The 27,543-nt window shown below is 35.0% G+C and overlaps 1 protein-coding gene across 2 annotated transcripts; it reads right to left on the bottom strand.

Annotated features, from left to right (window-relative positions):
- Positions 1-4,763: 4,763 nt before the first annotated feature.
- Zpr1 (zinc finger protein Zpr1) lies at positions 4,764-27,179 on the bottom strand. Of its 2 annotated transcripts, none has more exons than XM_089091603.1 (4): positions 26,871-27,179; positions 11,155-11,407; positions 8,248-8,405; positions 4,764-5,630 (listed from the first exon to the last, which is right to left on the bottom strand). In XM_089091603.1, exons 1-4 carry the CDS (start codon positions 26,871-26,873, stop codon positions 4,821-4,823), a joined length of 1,224 nt encoding a protein of 407 aa, XP_088947729.1. In that variant the 5' UTR covers positions 26,874-27,179; the 3' UTR covers positions 4,764-4,820. The 2 variants fall into 2 exon arrangements, with proteins under 2 accessions (XP_088947729.1, XP_088947728.1); XM_089091602.1 differs by lacking the exon at positions 26,871-27,179 and adding an exon at positions 26,678-26,800.
- Positions 27,180-27,543: the final 364 nt, after the last annotated feature.

The raw sequence follows: 27,543 nt of genomic DNA, 5'->3' as shown, positions 1-27,543 counted from the left end.
ATGCAACCCAATGGGCATTTGTCGATGGCCCAACAAGCATTGGGGTCCTCGTATTGTCAGTACACTTGAGCGGACTTTCAAGGCTCCAATGTAGTTCTTTACCAAGAGTTCGTAGTTCAATAAAGATGGCCCTGATTGAGGTAATTTGAACTACAAAACATCTCGCAGCTCCAAACGACTAAAGGTGGAGTGAGTACAAAATGAATTTTCCAAACGGGTTTGGGTAGGGTGTGCTCCAAAACATACTTTAGGATTTTACAGTATGGTACCAATTCTAGGCGAGCTTTTTTTTTGCTATCTTAGACAGTAGTTTGGTTAGGAGAAGGAAACTTTCAGGGTTGGAATCAGAGCCTAAATTATATCATGAGAAGATGTTTTCAAGGACCAATTTCTGCTGTTTCCCTATTCTTTAGATTTAGAAAATTGTGTAGAAGTGAGACGTATACATGTTTTAACTTATATATATATATATATATATATATATATATATATATATATATATATATATATATATATATATATATATATATATATATATATATATGTGTGTGTTTCATTCTATTTTTCTTTGACTATATGTTTGTAACAGTTAGCTGAAATTCGCGTCTCGCAAGACTCCAACGTCAGCAAAACCGAAGCTAATTACTTTGAACAACTTGTATTTTTGACTATGTGAACAGTTTAAATCTAATCTTAGTAAAATTAGATTGCCTTTTTGAACATCTTTGTGAGTGGCATTTGACTGCAGGAATAAGTGACGATAAATTTCCCGACCATCAAGTCTCCTGATATAGGTTATCAGCGCGAGCTTCTGTATTTTTTAATCCAGGTAACAAAATTAAAGCAGTATTTTTTTGCTTTCCTGGTCTTTTTTTTCTGGGCCATCCTTGTGAGCTGCTGGTTCTACAAAGTTGACAGCAGCTTGCTTGACTTTTATTTACCGGCAGAATAGAAGCGAATTTTTCTGCATACAAGGAGCCCTTTTAGGTCTCCAAATGCTAACGGTAACATTAAACACCAGATGAGGATATTTACGTTTTAAAACAATGTTTGAATTTGTCCATAAATCTTAGTACTGTAATTTTAGCTCTGTGTCATATGATTCACGCTAAAATTATAAAGTTGAAAGTCTTAAATGAGCCCTTTTAAATCTTAAAATGCTAATATAAAACACCAAATATGGAGATTTAGTGAGATTTAAGTTTTAAAACAGCATTTGAATTTGTCCATAAATTTGAGTACTGTAATTTTAGGTCTAAAATGAAAGTCTTAAATGAGCCCCTTCAGGTCCTCAAATGCTAACGGTAACATAAAACACCAAATGTGCATAAGATCATAAGAAAAGGAAATTTAAGTTTTAAAACAGTATTTGAATTTGTCCGTAAATTTCAGTACTGTAATTTTAGGTCTAAAATGAAAGTCTTAAATGAGCCCCTTCAGGTCCTCAAATGCTAACGGTAACATAAAACACCAAATGTGCATGAGATCATAAGAAAAGGAGATTTAAGTTTTAAAACAGTATTTGAATTTGTCCATAAATTTGAGTACTGTAATTTTAGGTCTACGTCACATGATCCAAGTTAAATGATAAAGTTGAAAGTCTTAAATGAGCCCCTTCAGGTCCTCAAATGCTAACGGTAACATAAACACCAAATGTGCATGAGATCATAAGAAAAGGAGATTTAAGTTTTAAAACAACACTTGCATTCCTCCATAAATTTGCTCTATGCAAGGTATTAAAGATTCAAAGAGGAATGGTGAATTTCCCATTGCAACTTTCTTCTGGGGCTCCCCTTCTATGTAACTTATATATGCACATATTCAAAATTACTACTGGAAAGAGGTTTAAGATTATAGGAGGTTCGTGTCTTTATCCGGAGTGGACTCGAAGAACGATTGTTAGCAGATAAAAAGGTCATTATCCCTGTGAAATTAAAAGAGAGAAAGGCAATGGGCAATTGGAAAACACTTTCTTTTATAGAAAAGACAAAACTTCAAATTCACCTTTATTCTTTAGAATTTCGCAAGCATAATTCACTCTTGTTTTATGTGCTTTTGGTGGATATTCAAATTTATTATTCTGGCTTTATTTAAGGATGAAATATAACAACTATTGGTCCATAAGCGAAAAAAAAGAAGCCTCATTTGTATTAAATAAGCACTTTCATTAAAATAATCTTAGAAACACAGAAAAAGGAAATAGCAAAGATTTCACTCGATTGATCGTAAAATCTTTCAAAACAAAATTTTTTCAGATAAAATCTTAAAACCTGGAGCCGAAACTTTTTTTTTCCCGAATTACGAGTTTTCACATATTCTACCTATAACGTTATTTATTTTTTCTTTCATAGACTTAAGGGACGCACCTGATGAAGGAATGACACGAAATAGATCGTTTGGACTTTTGGACTCTGAAGTTCAAACTTCATTTTTAAAAAAGAGAATACTAATTTTCTTAGAATGAAAAGGATACTTGTCTGAAATACCTCCTACCTAATACTCTTCATCTAAGTAGAACCTAAGAATAACCGAGTTTTTTTGTCGATATTTTTTTGCCAAACAAATCTGAGCTATATATTTCCACATTATGGGGGGGGGGGGGTGAAGTACCTCTTTAGCTTTCATAATTTCGTTAACAAAGTATTATATTTTCATCATATTTTTTTTTTATTTCATTGGGATTGAGCGTCAGAGACACAAACCCGCTATACTTTACCCCCACACCCCTAATGTGCAAATTTATAGCTCGAATTTGTTTCTAAAGTATTATATTCTAATCTTACTTTGGTATATTTCAATATGATTGAGCGTCAGAGAAACAAATATGAAGAATATTAGGTAGGGGGTATTTCATACAAGTACCATGAACTGTTTTCTGTCGTGTTTTCCTTTTTCAAAAATCATTCAAAAGGACCAAGATTTTGGACTGTTTCAGAAACACCATTTTCAATACATTGTCTTCTAAGTCATTTTAACAACGTTTACTTGAATCATACGCTGTTGCAGATCACCCTCTACTGAAACACGAAAAGATACCGATTACGGCTATTTAAATACAAATTTAACGTCAACCAAGCCAAGCATATTGCTTGGTGCCCAGGGACGAGACTGAGATTCAATTTTATTTAGAAATACACTCTACCGCAAGGCTAATTTACTTAGAAAATTAAGAAAAATAAAAACAGATACACACACACACGCACATATATATATATATATATTAAATCACAAAGACTTGTTGTAAACATCCACAAAATAGTGAACGAATGAGTTTTGACACCGATTTGTCTTGACTTTCACGTGGTCTAAACTCAGTTTTGTACTGATTCGGGCATTCACTGCAGCATCTTGTGGTAAGATGTGGCGGTGCTGAGGTGAGGGAAACAACGTTTTCCCAAAAGACATTATTATGTTGTCACGCCTATCTAGTGATGATTCAAGCCTCAGATTTTCCAGATTTTGCGCATAATCTAGAACCCTACTTCCAGTTATGATTGCCACTGTTCATTTCTGAATACATATAATTTCGTCGTATAGGTAACTGAAAACCAAGCGAATGGACCCCAAACAGGCACTTCTTAGTCGAGTTAAGGTCTTACATAAGCTAGATATGCAGTTTCAACACTGTCGCTGACACCCAAATCTGCACATTACAGTAATAGTTTGGATGTAGTCACCTTTTACTAGCTTAACAAAATGCTCGGTAAACGTACAATCAGACGAATGCATAACTCTAAGGATTTTTTATGACGAAAAAACTGGAAATGATACTGGGGGGAGCTGAAGGTCATACTTTAGCAGGCAAAATCTCATGGAGGAGGGAGGTCACGCTTTAGCAGGATATTCGATTTGGAATGGTTGAGAGTCAATCTATATTGTTTGCAATCATCAAAGAAGAAGCTTAGGAGGTTGTTATTTGTTAAAATATTGATATACTTGCTCATTTTCTGACTTATAGGTTTGCATTCTCTTAGATTATTCTATGTTTACAACTAAAGATATACTCAACCCATCCCAGAAGTCTTTTAAAGGATCCCTGACCTTGGAAAAGAGCATTTAAAACCCAAATAATGGGACACCCAATAATTTCCTCAATCTCTTTATTGGTTGAGGAGAATGATTCCTTTGCTTTTGCTCATCCCCGTTCCCTGGAACACCCCAAGATTTGACCTTTATCTGACGCTTTTTCTTTCTTATGTGTTTATAAGTTGAGCAAAACTGCCCTAACCAGGTAGGTAAGGACGCGCAGAGGGGGGAGGGGGCAAGGTTTAGTGTGGAAGGGCAAGGTCGGGCAGGAGGGAATTGAATATTGATGAATGATGGCAAATATATATGTTATTATTTTTCTTTTGCATTTGTATTTATCCGTTATTATTTTTAATTCAGTATATTTTTATTCAGTTCTATTTTAATTTCTATCATTTATTTTACAGGTTATTTGTTTTGACTTATTTATAATAGAATCATTTACAGATTTGATTTCACAGGCAAGTAGTTACATGAATTTTTGCGCGACCGCACACCTTCATAGGTTTTTATCCACCACGAAAATGCTGTTCTTTATTTATTTATTGGTGAATGCTAAAAATATAAATTGGAACCTGAACTTTTTCGAAAAAAACGATAATAACGAAAAGACTGTTAATGTAAAAAAAAAACGAGCAAAAGAGAGGCTTTAGAATATGCAACGGCCATTCTATATGGCCACTACAGAGTATTGACAGTCTCAACATTTACTAAATATATAACAAAATCAATTTCTTTTAGATATCTTCATGTTTAATGAGTCTAAAATGACAAAAATAAACAGCTTTCCTAATTTAAAATTCTTCATAGCCCTCAACTTTCATGTCATTCAAACCTAATTCTTCATTCTGCTCAAAAGACCGTTCATAATGGTCAATTTTCATCTCTGGATCAGGTTCAGGAGCATAATAATTCTGAATGTAGCTATTTCCAGAAGGATCATCTAGTACAATATGTACTGAAATTTTACATGCTAAAACATCATCCAATTTTCTTGAAAATTCTTCCACCTTCAATTTGATATCATTCTTTGCACTATCACCACTTATTAGGGGATCATTGGTAATTATTAACTCTTTGATGGAAACTAGTAAGCCTTCAAGGGTTGTAAAACGACCACACAAAATTCCAGAGCCGACTTCAAACTCCAACTCAGGAATAGAAAAAGAACAATCATCAGACTTGAGAACGTCCCGACTGAAATCAGAGACATCTGTGATTCGTAAGCTTATTCTCGTTCCTTTCTCAGCTACTCCACCACCTGGTTTAACTTCATTAGTTCTATGGCCACAGTTATCACAGTTAGTAGCCATAATTGTAACTTCTTTAAAAAAGGGAATGTTTGTAACTTTCATGTTTGTTTGACATGGAGCATTACAAGTGGGACAATTTGTCTGAAAAGTGAGAACTTCTTCACTAAGATTTTCAGCACTTGTTTCTTCTTCTTCTGGGACTGGGTCGTTAGTAATTTCAGATTGATCATAGATCCCTAAGGAATGATCTTGATCTTTTGTTCTTGTATAGTAACACGTGTTCATATTTGGATCCTTTTGGGGTGCATGTGGATTCTCAAAGAAACTGTTTCCAGACGGATCATCAATCACCTGAAAAAAAAAAATCAACAACAAAAAACAAGTCAAAATTGCTGGAAAAGGGTAAGAAATTCCAATTTCCATTGTCATCTATAATGTCAAAATTTAGAAGCCAAGCGTAATTTAGCTAAGCATAATCTACACACTCAATAGCCTTAGGAAGGACCAAAGATTCTGAACATTTTGTCTACTAGATAATTGGCCAAACAATATTCTTTCCATAAATAAATAACTGCACCGATTCTTGGCGGTAGTATCATGACTTTCATCAAGTGCTCAAGACAAAAAAAAATGTGTGGCAATCCTTTTACTTAGCTTTTTCCATGACAAAATCCTGCCTTATGCCTAATGTAAACAGGCAGAGATTATACATAACTTATAAGCAAGGCCATACCCAGGATTTTTTTTTCGGAGGGGGTTTTACTAAAAAAAAAATCGGTGGGGGGGTTTACACAAAAAACCTCAAAAAACGCATACAAAATTTGTTTATATTCATTTTTGTTACGTTTTTACGAGTCAGACAAACATTGGGGGGGAGGGGGCGGGGGTTCAAACCTTCCTAACCCCCACCCTCCCCCTCTTGGTACGGCCTTGCTTATAAGAGTGGAAACTGTGACTAGGGTCGGCAAAAAAACCATCAACACCATCAAGCATTTGGGGAAACTTAACATTTTTCGAGCTTTGTTATTGTTTTTCTGTCAGGAACTGAGATTAGACACATATTACTAAACTAATTTTACCGACTACACAAACAAAATCAATTATTCTTATTATTACACTAAAAACAATACCAACTGTAGACAAAAGCTAGATGGTGTGGAGTTTTTTTTGTCGATAATAGAGCAATTTTTCAGTCTTGTAAGTTTCCATACTCTTTATGAAAAAAACTTGCAGGTACTGGCTGGAGCAAAAGAAAAAAACTTGGCTGGAGCAAAAGAAACGAAAAATAAATACACATCTTCAATTACTTTTTGTTACTTCTTTGCAATAGTCCCAAATAAATTTTAAAAGAACAGGGGCCAAGTCACGTAGATATTGTCCACTTTAAAAAGGCCCATAGTATGCCGATTGCTAAAGTTTGATACAAATACATCATTCCGGTCCATCTGTCCCCTTAAACTTATGCATCAATGCTTGAAAAATATTGCCTTGTCACAGGTCTTTAAAGGGCTTCCGCTCTTGCTCAAATGAATACGAACACCGCAAAGTCTTTTTCTATTGTAAAGCCAAAAAATCAAAGCCAAAATCAACCTTTAAACCTAAATTTTTCGAGATTATGGATAAAAAAAAAAGTTTTATTTAATTATACAATGGTTTGCTTTAGGAACGCAAAGGCGCGCTCGAAATATTCTTAAGTATTTCTTTTATTCTTTTATTTCGTTTCACAGTCATTGAATTTTTTTTAGCTGCATTCTGATTCTTTGTTCCATTGGCAATTCTTTCGTTTCAATAGTCATATAACCCTAAGATATGAGGGACTGTTTAAAAGACTCCAATAAACATTCTATCCATTTGCATAATTAAAAGCCAAAATCTTTCAACTAATAGAGCAATCGTTTGCTTTAAAAATAATCACAACTTAACAGATAAAAAAAAAGAAAGAAATATCAACACTCCTTTCCTCTACTCAGTCATAAAAAAAAATTGTTTTTTAGCATCGACTGCTGACTGCTCTTTCCTTTTAAAGAAAATTAGTTCGCTCAACTGAAACTAAGGAGCAGCATTAGAACATAATACGAACAGAAGTTATTACGTATATGAGGGGGTTCACCCCTCGTCAATAACTCGCTCTTTGCGATAAAGTTTGAATTTTGTCCCAATTCTTTGAGAATGCTTCCTGATTCACAAAGGCCATTTAATTAGAATAAATAGCTCTTTTAAAAGTACTAAAAATACTTTTTCGCAAAGAGTGAGGTATTGACGAGGGGGCGAACCCCCTCATATACGTAACAATTTCTGTTCGTTTTAAGATTTAATGTTGCTCCTTACTTTCAGTTGAAAAAACTTGTGTTTTTACTTAATTTCTGATCGTTCTTTGAATAATGCTGGGAAATCCGGCGCCCCTTCATGGAGAATTCTCTTCCCCCATGAAAAGATCCTCCAACGTAACCACTTCGTTACCACGAACTGTTTGATAAATCAAAGTAACAAAACAGAAAAAAAGCAATGGGAAGGTGTTAACCTTGAAATAGTATTAGAATTTATATCTATGATGCAAAATGTACCTGCTTCTATCACTTATCCCACTTTAATTTCAATTACACACCACTTTAACATCGTTTATTATAACCTTTTTTCTTTGCAAACCAGGGATAGTGTTGCCAGCGTGTTTGAATTATCATAATTAAAGAAAATAGAACAAAAGTCTGTCTGATGACAAAACCGTCCAGTAAGGTATCCAATAATTCAACCGTCCAAGAATTCACTATAAGACTAAAACCATTGCTAAAAAGTATGCTTTTACAAGAATTTGTCAGTTTTTCTTCTTTTTTTTGTCAATAATACCTAATGAATCAAATATAATTTTTAATTTTGAGGCAAGTTATCTGCTCCTGATTCCCCCATAATTTACCTATTGATGTCATACGTAGCTAAAGGTAGAAAATATGAAAAATAAAAGAATTCTTACGATTGTAAATGAATTCTCCAAACTTTTACACTGTTTTAGTCTTTCAATGAAAGCGTCAATCGCTGTTGCAGATTCAGGGTCAAGCACTCGTCGAGCCGGTTGGTCTTGCTCTAACCCTGCAACAGCTCTTGCCAATATACTCTCTACAGTTGTAATTTCTGCAAAATTTGTGCATTAGTAAGAGCAAAAAATACGAAGTAAAGGTTTTCGAGCCAAAGCTTAAAATTTATAAAACACAATAGCAAGTATACTGCAAATAAGCATACAAAAGAAATTCCTATAGACATTAGTATTAAAAGAGATTAAATCTATTTTGCAGCATTTTCACTGCTATAACACAATATAGATGGAACATGACACTGACCAATGCATGAATGAACTAAGTTCTAATTCTTGCATTGATAGAAATATTTTAGCAGCTGCATGGAGGCTTAGAATTTTAGTTTTTTTTTATAGCAACTGTGAGTCAAACCTACTAAATTGTGCTTCATTGATTTAGCCAGATATATATCATACTTATCATAACAAATTCTACGAAACATTTACTGGATTTATTCAATAATGACCGGAAAATAAGGGAATTGATTTCAGTCACTTAACTTTGAGAGTCTATGTCTAAAAAATTTAGTTTCTCAAGAATTTGTACAATTTAATAACGACATTTTTAGGGGGTTTCTTTTTCTGTTTGCATAGACAACACGAAAAATATCTTTTAGAAAAATTCAACAGTCAGCTTCCTACTCAAGAAATAATTATGAATACGTTCGTTTCTAGTGGCAGTTATAGCAGAAGCCAACGTCCCAAAGTAAACTGTTTTGTGGGTGCCTAACTTGCTACCCCAAGGGTTATGTAAGAAAAAATACCATAAATTGGATATCAAAATGTAGACATCATTGATAACACAGAATCAAACTGAGCACATAAAAATTAATTAGGATTCAGGAAACTGTCAAGTAAGTTCCTACAGATCTATTTTAGTGTTTCTCACAATAGGAAAGTAGATAATTTATCAGATTATAACTTTTAGTGTAACATTTATCTATGAACCTTGAAAGCTCCGATTTGCTTGATGCAGAAAAAAAAGCAGGGGCAGGAATACATCATGACACAACAAAGAAAAAACACAATTGGCTAAGAATAAGAGGAGCCCTACATTATCCAGGTTGCAGCAGTAGCTAGCAACCTAGTAAGAGACGATCACATCCAATACTAAAAAATACGACAGCGCATAACTCCTAAAAATAGGGTAAGATCAAAACAAGAAGTACACTATTAAAACTGCCTTGTCCAAAACCCCTATTTAGGAAACTTACCATCCCTTGGCTTGAACAACAAGGGAAATATATTGGCTTGAAAAACAAAGATAAGTTACTTGAACTACAATATCTGCATAAAAGGCATCTTTTTTCCCCTGTCTATTCCCTTCAGATAGCAGGATAATGGGACATCGTAGAGAGCTGTTTAATGGCTCATTTTAAAGAATTTGCCACATCTGGTGGCTCTTATAATTTAACAAACTCTATAGAACGCGTGAAAAAAATGTGGTTATTTGCACGTCCACAAAACCAACAATTTTATAGAGAACACCTGCTACTTTTCAAAGAAAGTCATGTTACGCATTTACTACCTGGAATAAGAGCCTTACTGGAGACCAGCAATGCATTCAAACTAGACATTCATCCCTTAAACACTAGCTCTTTAGATTTTAATGACGAGAAACGAATATAATTTCTAAGTTGAAAAAAAAATAATAGAAAGATTAAAGTTAACTTTGTCCCTAAGTTTGAAAGAAAAGGATATGAGCTAAAAAGAGAAATATTACCCATGTAGTTAACATGTAGTTGGCAAATTTTTTTCCTAGAAAAATGCTGCGAATCAACATTAGCTATATTCATGCCACACTAAGCCCAAAGGATTGATTTCAATTTTTGGAAAAAGATTACCCTTGAAAAAAGCCATATTTTGCTAAGAAATGAATATTAACAATAAACTGACATAAATTCAACACACAGGAAATTTTTTACAACAAATAAAGAGCTACTTCAAAAAATGTAATCTGTGTAGTAAACTCACATACAGCACCCTTTGTTTCAAGCAATTCCCTGTGAAGTGAATTTATTTAGATTTATTGTTATGAGCAGCAACATTCCATTAAGACTATAATTTGCTACATGGAAGTTACTGATGCATCATAATAGTCTAGAGGCTAGATCTGCCTGCCAGGGTAGCAGAAGGCTAAGGCTTTAGCTGCTGATGACAGCAAATTTTTACAGAAAATTGTCATTTTATTATCATGAAGGTTGCTGGCCAAGTTGTACATTTCATGTGCACTGAGCCAAATTATGCTAAACAGATTTGTAACACAGGCTTTCACTGTATATTGGACATAGTTTTCTCTTTATTACAAACAGTGTTTTATGTATTAAGTTTATTATAATTTATTAATATGAATAGCAATGCTACACTAAAGGTGTTATTTTCTGTGTAAAATTTGTCTGGGTCATTGTGCCAGTGGTTAAAACTACCAGCCTATTTAGGTGGAAGCAGTAAGTTCGACTACTGTACCACCAAAGCCAAGTTTTGTAAGCAGTAGAAAATTTATTTTACTCAGCAATAAAGGTGCAAGTAGCCTGCAACATACAATGTAGAATCTGATGGTGAGTCGTCATACCTCAATGGTTAGAGGTACCTGCCTAGTTAGACAAAACCTAAAGGTCCAACATTGGTGGCCAGTTGTATGGAATATTTTGATTATTTTACAAAATAAACCCTGTGCTTTATAGACAAGACTATTCTTACCTAATGCTCAAATATAATAAAATTCCAATTTGATTTGAACAAAAGACAGTCTTGAACAACAGTCAATTGTGAAGGGGAAAAGGTGCAGAAATGGGCAATGAATATTACCTCCTTTTTGTGACTGTGCGGGAATTTCAAAATCCAATTCAGGTATGCAGACAACTGCACTATCAGATTTCACAACTTGTCGATTTAAATCTCTTTCTTCTTTAATTTTTACTTCATATTTGATACCCTTTTCTTGTATTTTCTCTGCAGACTGTAGTTCATTATTTTTGTAGCCACAGTGCTCACATTCAAATGACATCAAAATAACAGATTTATAAAAGGGAATCTGCGTCAACAAGAGTCTTGTTATACCCTGAAAGAAAAAGGATAGGGCTAAAAAAACACAGAATTTTGTAATATGAGTACAAGAGATGTAGATTCAACTGATTAATGAAGGGTTTAAATGAGCACATGCTTATATATAGGATATTTCTATTAGTGCTACATTTAATGTTGCCAGTTTTACAGATTCACCAATTTGCCTTTTGATCTTACTTTCAATGTACAAATTTAAGAGTCCACGCCATGTATAGTGCAGCAAGAGTCATAAGGCATATATACCTTAAGAAGCATATGCAAAAATTATGGAGAACAGATCCTGCCTTGTCTATTAATATATAAGATGATTAGAACAGTTTATAGTCATACCCACCTCTTCTTGGCATAATTAATTGTCTCGCCTTTCTTTGCAAGACAGTCATTATCTATGAATTAAGACAAGCCACAATAGGGGGCTTTAATTCGGTAAAAAAACGTTCATTCCCTTCTTTGACTGGCACTGAGTCGCTTAAGTGTTAAAAGTAAAAAAAAAAAAAATGCAGGCATGGTTATGACTATGCTAAGTTTGCTTAGAAGCAATTAATGTTAGGTTCTGTACCTTAAAGCTTACCACTTTAACTTCAAAACTGTTTCAACATGAAATGATGATGTAAGCATGGTTTTTATTGCAACAGATCAAATAAAATAAAAGTGTCTCTGTATCATTAGACACATATGCTATATTGCCTTCCATGATTTTCGTGAATTGGTACTCTGGTGAACTCTTAAAAATTATTTACAAGGGGGCATACCTAGCTGGGCAACAGACCCCTGTCAAGTATCACCCATGCCAATTACATCACTCAATCATTTCAATGCACAAATGAACCCTTAAAGCATTAAATACAAAAAACAAGTTTTTTTTAACTGAGAGTAAGGAACAACATTAAAACTTAAAACGAACAGAAATTATTCTGTATATGAAAGGGGCTGTCCTCAACGCCTTGCTCTTAAAGCTAAAGTTTTTTATTATTTTAAAAAACAGCGTTGTGAGAGAGAGTCTAACTTTAGCGTAAAGAGCGAGGCGTCGAGGAGGGGACAGCCCCTTTCATATACGGAATATTTTCAGTTTGTTCCAAGTTTTAATGTCGCTCCTTACTTTCAGTTAAAAAATTGTTTTTTTTTTTTTTTATTTAATTTTTGAACGTTTTTAAATTAATGCAGGTTTTGATTTTGGCTCAACGTACACGAATAATTAAAACAAAATTTGCATTTTAATTTTACTTTTATTTGGTTAAATAGCTTTCTCGAAAGTTATTTAATTTTATTTACGAACGTTTTTATTAGTAATAAATATACGTAACTTACGAATTAACTTACGTAACAAACTTCTATATTCAAATATTTTTAATACGTATATTAGGGGGTTCACCCCCTTGTCAATACCTCGCTCTTTACGATAAGGTTCGAATTTTTTTTCCAATTCTTTGAAAATGACCCCTTAATCGCAAAAGCCGTTAATCATAGGCAGCGCAATCGCGCTGCCTAAGTAAAGAACGATGTTGGCACAAGGTATTATTTTTTTCCCATACCAGGGCCCTTCGTATCGAAGGAGTTGTCGTAGAAACTTCGAAAAGGGCACATTCGATTGGAAAATGGAACGGCTAGTGCCCTTTTTGATAAAAGAGATTGGAAGGCAGCTAACACCCCTTCCACGCCCACCATTTCCCCAAAGACATCCAATCAAAGTTTTGAGATAACCATTTTGTTCAGCATAGTTGATTTACAGATAGAAATAATATGTTTTTGAGGAGGACACTCCCCCACAACCCTCAGGGCAAGAGTTTTTAAGTTATGCCCTGGGGGCACATAAGAACAATGTTGGCACAATGCATTATTTATTATTTTTTTCCTTTAGACCAGGGCACTTCGTATCGAAGAAGTTTTCGCAGAAACTTCGAAAAGGGCTCATTCAATTGGAGAGGCTTGTGCCCTCTTTAATAGTCGAAAGTGATTGGAATGCAACTAACACCCCTTCCACGCCCATCATTTCCCCAAACAAATCCAATCAAAACTTTAAGATAGCCATTTTGTTCCATGCAGTTTAAAGATCAGGAAATTATACCTTTGAGCAGGACACTCCCCCACAGCCCCCAGGGCAAGGGTTGTAAGTTAAAGGTTTTACAGAAAGCGTTGTCGTCGAAACTTCAAAAAAGGCTCATTCGATTGGAAATTCAAAGGAAAGTGCCCTTTTTAATAGTCGAAAGTGTCTGGAGGGCAACTAACCCCCCTCTCACGCCCATCATTTCTCCAAAGACATCCAATCAAAACTGTAAGACAGCAATGTTTTTAGAGGAGTTAACATTTCTGGAACTTATGTCTTTGAGGATTACACCCCCCCCCCCAAAGCCCACAGGGCAAGGGTTGTAATTTATGACCTGGGGGCATATAAGGTTTTTATAGAACGCGTTGTCGTAGAATCTTCAAAAAGGGCTCATTCGATTGGAAATTGAAATGGCTAGTGCCCTTTTTAATAGTTTAAAGTGATTGGAAGGCAACTAACACCTCTTCCACACCCACCATTTCCCCAAACTCATCCAATCAAAATTTTGAGATAGCCATGTTGTTTCATGCAGTTTAAAGTTCAGGAAATCATACCCATGAGCAGGACATTCCCCCCAGTCTTCGGGGCAAGGGTTCTAAGTTATGCCCTGGGGGCATATACGTTAATATTGAAATTTTTTTCGTAGAAACTTGAAAAATAGCTCTTTCGATTGGAAATTCAAAGGGCTAGTGCCCTTTTTAATAGCCGAAAGTGATTGGAAGGCAACTAACCCCCTCTCACGCCCACCTTTTCCCCAAACACATCCAATCAGAATTTTTAGATAGCCATTTTATTCAATGTAGTTGAAAGTTTTGGAAATTAGGTCTTTAAGGATGATAACCCCTCCCCCCACAGCTCTCAGGGCAAGGTTTGTAAGTTATGCCCTGGGGGCATGTTTAAGTTTTTATAGAAAGCGATGTTGTGTTCTGGAAATTAGGTCTTTTAGGATGATAGCCCCCTCAGAGCCATCAGTGCAAGGGTTGTAAGTTATGCCCTGTGGGCATATAAGCTATATAAAGAAAGTTGTTGTAAAAATTTCAAAAAAGGCTCATTTGATTGGAAATTGAAATGGCTAGTGCCCTTTTTAATAGTTGAAACTGATTGGAAGGCAACTAACAACCCTTCCATACCCACCATTTCCCCAAACACGTCCAATCAAAATTTTGAGATAGCCATTTTGTTTCATGCAGTTTAAAGTTCAGGAAATCATACCCATGAGCAGGACACTCCCCCACAGTCTTCAGGGCAAGGGTTATAAGTTATGCCCTGGGAGCATGTAAGTTAATATTGAAATATGTGTCGTAGAAACTAGAAAAAGAGCACATTCGATTGGAAATTCAAAGGGCTAGTATCCTTTTAAAAAGTCAAAAGTGATTTGAGGGCACCTAACTCCCCTCTCAAGCCCAACTTTACCCAAACACATCCAATCAGAATTTTTAGATAGCCATTTTATTACATGTAGTTGAAAGTTTTGGAAATTAGGTCTTTAAGGATGATAACCCCTCCCCCCCCCCCACAGCTCTGAGGGCAATGTTTGTAAGTTATGCCCTGGGGGCATGTTAAAGTTTTTATAGAAAGCAATGTTGTAAAATATCAAAAAGGACTCATTCAATTGGAAATTGAAAGGGCTAGTGCCCTTTTAATAGTCGAAAGTGAATGGAAGGCAACTAACCTCCCTCTCACACCTACCGTTTCTTCAAACACATCCAATCAAAATTTTGAGATATCCATTTTGTTCAACGTAGTCGAAAGTTCTGGAAATTAGGTCTTTTAGGATGATAGCCCCCTCAGTGCAAGGGTTGTAAGTTATGCCCTGAGGGCATATAAGCTATATAAAGAAAGTTGTTGTAAAAATTTCAAAAAGGGCTCATTTGTTTGGAAATTGAAATTGCACTTTTTAATAGTCAAAAGTGAGTGGAGAGCAATTGACCCCCCCCCTCTCGCCCACCATTTCCGAAACACATTCAACCAAAGTTTAGAGATAGCCATTTTGTCCAATGTAGTTAAAAAAATCTGGAAATTATGTATTTAAGGATGACAAACCCTCCAGACCAGAGCCCCCAGAGTAAAGGTTATAAGTTATGCCCTGGGGGCATACAAGGTTTTTATAAATAGAGTTGTCGTAAAAACTTCAAAAGGGGCTGATTTAATTGGAAATTGAGAGGGCTAGTGCCCTTTTTAATAGTCAAAAGTGATTGGAGGGTAACTAACCACCCTCTCACATCCACCATTCCCCCAAACACATCCAATCAAAATTTTCAGATAGTAATTTTGTTCAACATAGTAGAAAGTTCTGAAAATAAGGTCCTTGAGGATGACACCCCCCCCCCCAGTCCTCAGGGCAAGGGTTTTAAGTTATGCCCTGGGGGCATACAAGGTTTTTATTGAAAGCATTGTCATAGAAACTTTGAAAGGGCTCATATGATTGCAAATTGAAAGGGCTACTGCCTTTTTTAATAGTTGAAAGTGATTGGAGAGCAACTAATGCCCCTCTCAAGCCCACCATTTTCCAAAACGCATCCAACCAAAATCTTGAGAAAGCCATTTTGTTTAACGTAGTTGAAAGTTCAGGAAATTATGTCTTAGAGGATGACAATCAGCCTCACAGCCCTTTAGGTAAGAGTTGTAATTTGTGCCCTGGGAGCATAAAAGGTAATTATAGAAAACGTTGATGTAGAAACTCAAAAAGGGCTAATTCGATTGGAAATCAAAAGACCTAGTGCCCTTTTTAATAGTCAAAAGTGATTGGAAGGCTTGAAATTTTTATAGTAAAGATTGATGTGGGTATAATGTATGATTTTTTGTTGTTGTTGTTGGTTAGACCAGGGCACTTTGTATCAAAGGAGTTGTTGTAGGAACTTTGAAAGGGGCTCATTTGATTGAAAATAGAAAGGGCTGATGCCCTTTTTAATAGTCAAAAGTGATTGGAGGGCAACCAATCCCTCTCCCTCGTCCACCCTCCCATTTACCTTTATGTTTAAAAACTAAATGCTGCCCTACGATTAAATCAAAATGAACTGTGTTAATGCTAATACCCAATAAGGCATCTCAGCAGTATCCCAAGAACGACTGAGGGTATTATGTTCAAACTTTCGGGGCTACTTCTGCTCTTAAAATTTAACCAAGTCAAAATAGCGTAAGTGTATCCAAGCTATCAAAGAAAGTAAGCGGATTTTTTTGCGAATGGTATCAAGTTTTCCATTTCAGGTCAACTAGAGGAGGTATGAAACGAAATTAAACACTACTATTTGTGTCCAGATTTTTAAAAGGGTGTATGTTGTTAAAAATTTCTAAAAAATTTTCTCCAGCATACAAATAGCTGGCCATATTATAAAGTCTTAAAAAAAACGAAAAGATTCAAAGTATTATTTTCTTTTCCCTGAAAAGACTATGTCAATGTAAAATGAACAGAAATTAAGTAAAAAAAAAACTCGCAGCATTAGAGGAAGTGCGATACAATACTTTTGATAAATGGTAAATACAAAATTATGGGGTATTATGTTTATGGCTAGTACGTGGCTTTCCTCTGAATTAAATAGCCTTGTTAATTTTGATTCAGGAAACTATTGATATTTCTAACTCCAAGCTATACTAAGTTATATTTGTTACTTTTCTGCAAATTTTATGCTCAAAGCAAAGCTGTCAAAACACAAGTTGTGCCGCTAAAGTGTCAGCAGCTTTGGAAAGTTTTGCACACCTGGACCACCCTATAACCTATTAAACCAGTTATTTTCAAAGTTTGCAGTTTAACTCCATGTGTGATTGTGTCCACATTGTGCCAATATACTATTATAAATGATTTTAAAAGTGCAAAATAATGGAAAGGACTGTGGTTTCAGTCCAATTCTCTCATGCCCATAGCTTTCGATAGGTAAAATTAAATTCATTTAATTTTATATATTTGGAGTCAGCATAAATAATCCAATTCTTTTGATGTGTATGTTGCTGTTAAAATTCTAATTTTATAATTGCAGTTAATATTGGGCTGATTTGCCTTTCATTTAGCCTACAGCTTGTTACCACAAGCTGTCTGATAATTATATTTGGGCAAATATATATATTTCATGGATGTTATGCTTTGCATTTGATTAACCTAACCATAACCGCTTACAACACTAGTTTAGGGCTTATTTAGAAATTTCTTGTGTTTTAGATAAATCGTCCGATTTTACATGTTCACACGTCCTCGCGAGCTTCCAACCTGGACCACGTTGTAGTATCGTAAGATTTACGGGCGGATATAGTAAAGGTTGTTTTTGATTATCAGTTGTCTGATCATCTTCCGATAACTTACTCTGTCGGTATGCCATCTTCTGGTGACCAAACCACACCTCTTGCTCCTTCAGCACCTCGACACCATCGTAACTAGTCGAAAATTGATCAAGCCTAATACATCGAGTCGGTAGATTCAGTCCTGAATAAAATCAGCGGCCCATTTCATCTCCTTCAGAAGTCACTCCAGTTACCTCAAAAAGAGGTTTCGATTTATCTAGATACGTATTGTGCAGAAATCTGCCATGCTCTGCTTCGCAGAAAAACAAGCTGTTCCTTTGCAACGAATTCGTAAAGGAATCATTCCCGGGTGGTCGTCAAATCCAGATCTCGTCATTTCATGTAGTCAAGCAAAATTTTGGTTTCAGTATGGAAAGAGTGTGGACGTCCGAATATGGGTCTTGTGAACAGCATATGGATTTTCACGAAGCGAAAGTTTTTTAAGGCCCTGGCTCGGCCTCGGAAAAATCCAGTCAATCATTATTCTGCCCGTGCCAAACAAGATAGAAATATGGTCTTCAAGTTTGTCTCTTGTTCTGCAAAAAATTCTTCTTCACCATCTCCAGCCGAAATCCCTGAAGATGAATGGCATCCCCATTACGAATCGGAGTTCTCAGCTCCTGACCCCTCCATCGAACAATCTTACGAGGCTGCCTTAGATCAGTTTCTATCTTCTCACCCCGATGAAGATTTTATCGTCAGTACCCGCTCTGTTGAAGATGCCATCTGTAGACTCAAATGGAAAGGCTCATCGGGCATTGACGAAGTCAGTGCGATCCACTTGGAACACGGAGGTAAACTTCTCGCGGCGCATCTCTCTCTGCTTATGCAGATGATTTTCTCTCAAGGGATTGTTCCTGCCTCTTTCTGCATCGGAGATCTGACTCCCATTTCTAAAAAGGGAAAATCCGAAACTCTATGTACAGCATTCCGTCCGGTAACTGTAGCTACGTCACTGTGCAAGCTCTTTGAGTTACTGTTTATACAGGAACTCAAAAAAGTATGCTGCACTCCTCCGCATCAGTTCGGCTTCAAGCGAGGAACTGGATGTGCTGATGTATTAACAGTCGTTGCTAATGTCTTGATAGAAGCCGAGTCTTCTGGAGAGAGCCTTTCTTTGGCAGGACACGACATTAGACGTGCATTCGACTCTCTAATCCATGCTGCGATGCTTTTGAAGGCCGCTAAACGTGGGTTGAATCTAGCTGTCATTCGTTCTTTCAGGAATCTGTATTCTAGATTACGGATCTGACTGAAACTGCCTCCTGACAAGGGTTTGACCCCCATTCCGCACACCCGACTAGTTCCAGTCAAGAAAGGAGCGCGTCAAGGAGCAGTCACCTCTCCCGACCTTTTCAATAACTATGTCCTTGATGCACATGATCAATGTCCATCTTTGCTGATTCTGTCATCTGCTAACTTGTCTTTGGTCTGTTACGCAAACGACATCCTGAATCTTAGCCGAGCTCTTCAGCGGGCAATTGATATCTTCGAAATTCTTGAAGCCGAATATCTTAAAGTTGGACTTCACTTCAACTCTTCAAAATCGGAAATCGTCCTATTCAATTGTAAAACTGATTTTTGTGTTCCTACCATTGCCCTTGGTTCTAGCTCTTCCCGGCCAGTGGATCACCTCATTTATCTAGGTTTACCCATAGGTTCGTCTATCCGTCACACCCGAAAACTTCTCCTCGAACAGCTTAAACGACGAATTTCAGCGTCTTACGCTTCAGTTGTATCGTGCAAACTCCGATTCAACCGGCTGCTTCTAGCAAGCTTGTATTGCTCTTCCTCACATTTTATATGCCACACCCTTCTGGAAACTTCTCACTAAAACTGACCAGAATATAATCAGAGCAATGTATTTTCGTTTTGCGAAGTATTTGCTTCGTGGTATAGGAATTCGCATGTAATTGAAAATTTTAAAGTCGCAGACCCTGACGTCGCCGTCGCTAGACGAATAGCGAAGCATAATAGAAAAATATGCCAAAATCTAAATGAATGGTCCCATCTGCTCATTCAGTGAATCAGTGATTTCTTTTCTTTGTTGGTTCAGTTTGTTATAGTTTGTGTCTTCTTTTTTTTTCTTTTTTTCTTTCAAGTGCTCTGTCTTGTTGTCTGTTGATTTGATGGGTTTTTCAATAAATAAATAAATAAATAACCATTTTATTAGGCTCAGGTTAAACTTTCGAGGGTAAAGTTGTTTTTTTTTAGATCAATAATAATATGTTCAACTTTCACACAAAACAAAAATAATAATACTTACAGTATTGATGATGTGGCAAAATTTACATTTGCCCCCCCCCGCCCAAGAAAAAACCTAGATTTAGCTCTGAGCCAAGGGATATATGAGACCATTAGTGGGGGCAGCAACAAACTGCCAAAAATATAAACCAAACTATAAAAATGGGCATAAAATTAGCAATAAAAAATGTAAATCTTTTTGTTCTAGCCAGTCTCCTTCTAAAGAGCAGCTATTCTTAACCTTTGCCCCAAACCTCCTTTTTGTAGAGTTTCAGTTACTGTTATTGGCCAAGGTTGTTTCTTATTTATTGTTTGTTACCATAAACTGTTTGACAAGAACAATTCAATGAATTCATTATAATAAATATATCTAAAATTGGGCTATATCTGACCTCATTAGGGAGGTGGGCACAATCATCACAGTATGGCTATTACAATTAGAAATTGTGTTTAATGGAAATGTAATGGTACTACTCTTTTGTTATTGTAGAGTTTCCTTCATAGGAGGAATTAGTAAATTTGCAGTTTTAAACATAGTTTAACTAGGGTAAAAGTAAATACAATGCTTGATACCTTATTTATGCTGTTTCATAGTTCAATAAACATTTCAAAAGGAAGTTCCATTTTGAGCCATTATTGGGGCCCCAAAAGGTAAAATAGCCCATAGTAACCAAAAACTTAAAGAGATATTTCCAAGGAAACTGGCTAGTGGGAAACAATTACCATTTGCAGCTGGCTCAGCAATAGTAACTATTATGTGGGGTTATATGAACTATGAACTGTTTTAAGGCCTTTTGGCCCTTTAAGAGCTGAAAATATAATTTTCCCCAAAGGTGATTATTGAGTTATGAAAGAGCAGAAGAAAGAGTAGTAAGTGAAAAATTTACTTCATGATAGCTAGATATTGTTGTGTGAGTTGTTGTAGGAACTTTGAAAAGGGCTCATTTGATTGAAAATGATGCCCTTTTTAATAGTCGAAAGTGATTGGAGGGCAACTAGTCCCCCTCCCACGTCCACCCTCCCATTTACCTTTATATTTAAAAACTAAATGTTGCCCTAAGATTAAATCGAAATGCACTGTGTTAATGCTAATTCCCAATAAAGCATCTCAGCAGCATCCCAAGAACAACTGAGGGTATTATGTTCAAACTTTCGGGGCTACTTCTGCTCTTAAAATTTAACCAAGTCAAAATAATGTAAGTGTATCCAAGCTATCAAAGAAAGTAAGCAAATTTTTTTTGTGAATGGTATCAAGTTTTCCATTTCAGGTCAACTAGGGGAGGTATGAAACGAAATTAAATACTACTATTTGTGTCCAGATTTTTAAAAGGGAGTATGTTGTTAAAAAATTCTAAAAATTTTTCTCCAGCATACAAATAGCAGGTCAAACTATAAACTCTTAAAATACAAAAAGATTCAAAGTATTATTTTATTTTTCCCTGAAAAGACTATGTCAATGTAAAAAGAACAGAAATAAATTAAAAAAAAACTCTCAGTATTAGAGTAAATGTGATACAATACTTTTGATAAATGGTAAATACAAAATTATGGGGTATTATGTTAATGGCTAGTACGTGGCTTTCCACTGAATTAAATAGCATTGTTAATTTTGATTCAGGAAACTATTGATATTTCTAACTCCAAGCTATACCAAGTTATATTTGTTACTTTTCTGCAAATTTTATGTGTAAAAATACTTTTTGCTCAAAGCAAAGCTGTCAAAACACACAAAAAGGACTGTGGTTTCAGTCCAATTCTCTCATGCCCATAGCTTTTGATAGGTAAAATTAAACTCATTTAATTTTATATATTTGGAGTCAGCATAAAAAATACAATTATTTTGATGTGTATATTGCTGTTAAAATTCCAATTTTATACTTGCAGTTAATATTGGGCTGAGTTGCCCTTCATTTAGCCTACAGCTTGTTACCACAAGCTGTCTGATAATTATATTTGGGGAAATATATATATTTCATGGATGTTATGCTATGCATTTGATTAACCTAACCCATAACCATTTTATTAGGCTCAGGCTATATTTTCAAGAGTAAATTTTTTTGTAAATCAATAATATTATGCATCTCTCAAAACTAATGGAAATAAACTGAAAGTGGTTAAAACCAGCACTTTTGATAAACACCACATGTGTAACAAGTGCATTTCAGTACCAGTACTTTCCCATAAAATATGTTCAACTTTCACTCAAAACAAAAATAATGATACTAACAGTATTGATGATGTGGCAAAATTTACATTTACCCCCCCCCCAAGAAAAAAACTAGATTTAGCTCTGAGCCAAGGGCTATGTGAGACCATTAGTGGGGGCAGCAATGAACTGTCAAAAATATAAACCAAACTATATAAATGAGCATAAAATTATCAATAAAAAATGTCAATCTTTTTGTTCTAGCAAATCTCTTCTAAAGAGCAGCTATTCTTAACCTTTGCCCCAAAACTCCTTTTTGTAGAATTTCAGTTACTACTATTGGCCCAGGTTGTTCCTTATTTATTGTTTGTTACCATAAACTGTTTGACAAGAACAATTGGATGAATTCATTATAATAAACATATCTAAAATTGGGCTATATCTGACATCATTAGGGAGGTGGGCATAATCATCACAGCATGGCTATTACATTTAGAAATTGTGTTTAATGAAAATGTAATGGTACTACTCTTTTGTTATTGTAGTGCTTCCTTCACAGGAGGAATTAGTAAATTTGCAGTTTTAAACATAGTATAACTAGGGTGAAAGTAAATACAATGCTTGATGCCTTATTTATGCTGTTTCATAGTTCAATAAACATTTCAAAAGGAAGTTCCCTTATTGGGACCCCAAAAGGTAAAATAGCCTATAGTAACCAAAAACTTAAAGAAATACTTCCAAGGAAACTGGCTAGTGGGAAACAATTACCATTTGCAGCTGGCTCAGCAATAGTAACTATTATGTGGGGTTATATAAACTAGCAGTAACTCTTAGTTCAATAAACATTTCAAAGGAAGTTCCATTTTGAGCCCTTAATGGGGCCCTAAAAGTCAATAAAAGCCCATAGTAACCAAAAATTTAAAGAGAAATCTCCAAGAAAACTGGCTAGGGGGAAATGATTACCATTTGCAGCTGCTTCAGCAATAGTAACTATTATTTCTTTTAGTCTTACTAGTAACATGTTATTTTGAAAAACAAATTCAAAGAAATTTTTAAAGAAATAATATCAGTTTTGCTGAGACATTGTTTTCAAGGAGTTTTAGGCTCTCTTTCAAAACTTCTAGAAAACTGATTTCAAAATAACATTTCACTATGAAGACTAAGGGAAATAATAATTACTGTCCCTGAATTAGCTGGGATGGCAATATTTCTTGCAATCCAGTTTTTTCTACAAATAGGTTTTTAATGTTTTAGTTACTATGGGCTGTTTTAAGGCCTTTTGGCCCTTTAAGGGCTAAAAATGTAATTTTCTCCATAAGTGATTATTGAGTTATGAAAGAGCAGAAGAAAAAGTAACAAGTGAAATATTCACTTTCATGATAGCTAAATATTGTTGTAAATTGCAGATTTATCAAGGAATCTTGGTGCATAATTAAGCTACCTAAATTTTCTGGTAAATATGGACCAGTTTAAACTACTGATCTAGGAATAAGGTGAACATACCACTCAATGCCTTTCTTATGCTCTTTCTGAATGCAACAATTTGATTGCAAATTAAAAATTGAAGCCCTTTAAGGACCCTTAAAGATGAAACCTTTTGCTCTTATTTTCTATACAAAAGCATCAGAAACAACAATTCTTACTTCATCATGTTCAGAATAATTGTAATTCCCATTGCAGCTCCACTATACTTTGCCCCCCCCCCCCGTATGCGCAAACATATAGCCCAAATTATATAGTTCCCATCTGCTTTCTGGTTCTTGATTTCATTATAGTCAATTCAATTTATAGGTAAGCCAGTTTAAACAAGAGCAATGCTAACAGAGGGTAATATGGAGCAGTCCATATTTCTGATCTACAAATGAAGTGAACATATCACTTGATGCCTTTTTTATCCTAATTCCAAATATAGTGGTTGCTTTTGGTACAAATGCAATATTAAGCCCTTTATGAGCCCTCAAAGATGATACCTTTTTTCATATTTTAGATGCAGCTTATAACCTACACCTCTGTTAGTTTTACTCCTGTTAAAGCTGGTTTACCTGTAAATTGAACCAATGGTGACAAAATTGAGAATCAATAAATGCAAGGGAAATACACAATATGGGCTACATATTACATATTTTTAAAGAAATAATATCAGTTCTGCTGAGACATTGTTTTCAAGGAGTTTTAGGCTCTCTTTAAAAACTCCTACAAAACTGATTTCAAAATAAAATTTTACTATTAAGACTAAGGGAAATAATAATTACTGTTCCTGAATCAGCTGGGATGACATTATTTCTTGCAATACAGTTTTTTCTAGAAATAGGTTTTTAAACATTTAGTTACTATGGGCTGTTTTAAGGCCTTTTGGCCCTTTAAGGGCTGAAAATATAATTTTCCCCATAAGTGATTACTGAATTATGAAAGAGCAGAAGAAAAAGTAGCAAGTGAAATATTCACTTTCATGATAGCTAAATATTTTTGTAAACTGCAAATTTATCAAGGAATCTTGGTGCATGATTATGCTACCTAAATATTCTGGTAAATATGGACCAATTTGAACTACTGATATAGGAATAAGGTGAACATACCACTCAATGCCTTTCTTATGCTCTTTCTGAACACAACAATTTGATTGCAAATTAAAAAATTTAGCCCTTTATGGGCCCTTAAAGATGAAACCTTTTACTCTTATTTTGCTATACAAAAGCATTAGAAACAACAATTCTTACTTCATCATATTCAGAATAATTGTAATTAACACATTCCCATTGCAGCTCCACTATACTTTACCTCGACCCCCCTTATGTGCAAATATATAGCCCAAATTATATATTTCCCATCTGCTTTCTGGTTCTTGATTTCATTATAGTCAATTCAATTTATAAGTAAGCCAGTTTAAACAAGAGCAATGCTAACAGAGGGTAATATGGAGCAGTCCATATTTCTGACCTACAAATGAAGTGAACATCTCACTTGATGCCTTTTTTATCCTCATTCCAAATATAGTGGTTACTTTTGGTACAAATTCAATTTTAAGCCCTTTATGGACCCTCAAAGATGATACGTTTTTTCATATTTTTGACACAGCTTATAGCCTATACCTCTGTTAGTTTTATTCCTGTTAAAGCTGATTTACCTGTAAATTGAACCAATGGTGACAAAATTGAGAATCAATCAATGCAAGGGAAATACACAATATGGGCTACATATTTGGGAAAGGTTAGAAAAGTTTAGATTAAGTTAGGTTAAAATTGAATTTGTGCAAAAATCATTATATTTGGAGAGAGCATAAAAAAGGTGTTGAGTGGTATGTTCACTTTACTTGTGAGCAGAAATATATACTGCTTTAAATTTAGCAACAAAGGTGAATAAGCAGTAGCCTATGTAAAATAAGAGGAGAAATTATCATCTTTGAGGGGCTGTAAAGGGCTTAAAATTGAATTTGAAAGTAAAGTGACTACTATATTCAGAAAGAGCACAAAACACATTGAGTGAAATGTTCACCTTATTCCTATGGTAAAAGACCACTTTGGGAAAAACTACTCTTCTTTGGCATTTCAGGAAAATAGAGATGGATTTTTGGACTGCCCCTGTTTTACCATAGCATGACACAATGCAAGTGTAGACTCAATCATCTCTCACTGGAGCCATCCTAGTGGGAGTAATTTGCCAGCACAAATTCTAAATGCAGTCTCTTCTTTGACAAGCAGTTGCAAAAAAAATTATAATTAATATTTGTGATTTACAGAAAAATATTAGGCATTGAAAGTTAAATATTTAGAATCAGAAGACAATCAACTTTACGTTAATAGCCTATGTGAATCAAATTGAAACACTGAAATGATATACATGTCAAAATAGAATAATTGATAGGCTTATTTCTAAAAAGAGGTCCTTCTAGGCAAGTCAATAAACTAGGCTAATAATTTCAAGAGTTTGATCTTAAATAACCTTAACAATAACTACCTATAGGTCAATATCTACAAAATCATATTATTGAGTAAGGAAAAAAGTGAATACACCATTTGATGCCTTTTTTTATGCTGATTACAAATATAATAAGCATTTCTATTGGAAATGAGTTTTAGCTCCCCCCCCCCTATAACTGCAAAGTCAGGGTTTGTTTAGTTATCGCCGATTTAGAGGGGGGGGGGGGGCTGAAATTCATTTCCCATAGAAATGCTTATTATATTCTTAATCAGCATAAAAAAAGGCATTGAATGGTGTATTCACTTTATTCCTAACTCAATAATATGATTTCGTAGAAGCTTAGATTTCTAGCCATTCATTGATACATACAATTCTTCTCAATTCCTATTTGGTAACACAATGTCACCATCTGAGTTTTACATAATTTTGCTCAATTTGATACTGTTTTTTTTACCCTAGGTTAGTAACTTCAATTGCTCCATATTTACCAATTTTCCCTGTAGGATTAGCCCCCTTTAGCTATCAAATTAGTCAAATCTAAGCATAGGCCTAACAAATTACTGCCTTGCTTACAGTCTCAATAAGTTACTTTGATAATAAGAACTGGATGATACAAATCAGTTGATAGCCTTGACACTTACATTGTCACCGCAGTTCACACATAAGCTAGAAATCTCAGTGGTATCCAGTTCCTCGTCATCATACGACAAAGGCTTAAATACAGACATTTTAGGTTTGCTTTTTTTGGCAGGCTACTATTAAGCACGTGAGCATATGTTCAAGATATAAAATATTTCTCACGCCATCTAAACAAAAATTCCACGAACATCTTACCATGATTCCAGGATCCTTCACAAAATGGACAAGATGTATATACCGGGCCTCAGTGCGAAGCTCTGGAAGGCATTTCGTCAGGTGAAGCCTGACGAAGCTTACCACTTCATGTTCGTGAAATCAACAGAAACCAATTGTCCTCCTAGAAAACGATTCGTCAAGCAAAGCCAACAAAACTTGGTATTTTGTTGGTTCAACTTAATGTCATAAAAAAAACATCTGTTGGGTGAAGGACAACGAATTTTACTGCTTCGTCTCCGTGAAGTCAACAAAACCAATCGGTGCCTAGAAAATGACGGCGGAGCCCCACAGAACTTAATGTTTTATCAGTCCAATACTATTTCATAAAAGACTTCTGTCGGGCAAAGATGACAAATTTGACTGCTTCTTCTGTGCGAAGTAGACAGGGCCAGATCGACTAGGTGCGGGGCCCGATTAGAATCTTTTTGTGTGGTGCCCTCTATATATTACATTTTTAAGCAAAATACAAATCCAGTATATAATATATATATATATATATATATATATATATATATATATATATATATATATATATATATATATATATATATATATATATATATATATATATATATATATATATATATATATATATATATATATATATATATATATATATATATATATATAAATGAATATATATATGTTTCTT

This window comes from Artemia sp. Qi Xiang Cuo, chromosome 7 (assembly GCF_049724085.1).
Source record: "Artemia sp. Qi Xiang Cuo chromosome 7, ASM4972408v1, whole genome shotgun sequence".
Taxonomy (NCBI): Eukaryota; Metazoa; Arthropoda; class Branchiopoda; order Anostraca; family Artemiidae; genus Artemia; species Artemia sp. Qi Xiang Cuo.
The sequence above is the reverse complement of the archived record's forward strand: the minus strand, read 5'-3'. Positions and strand labels throughout refer to the sequence as shown.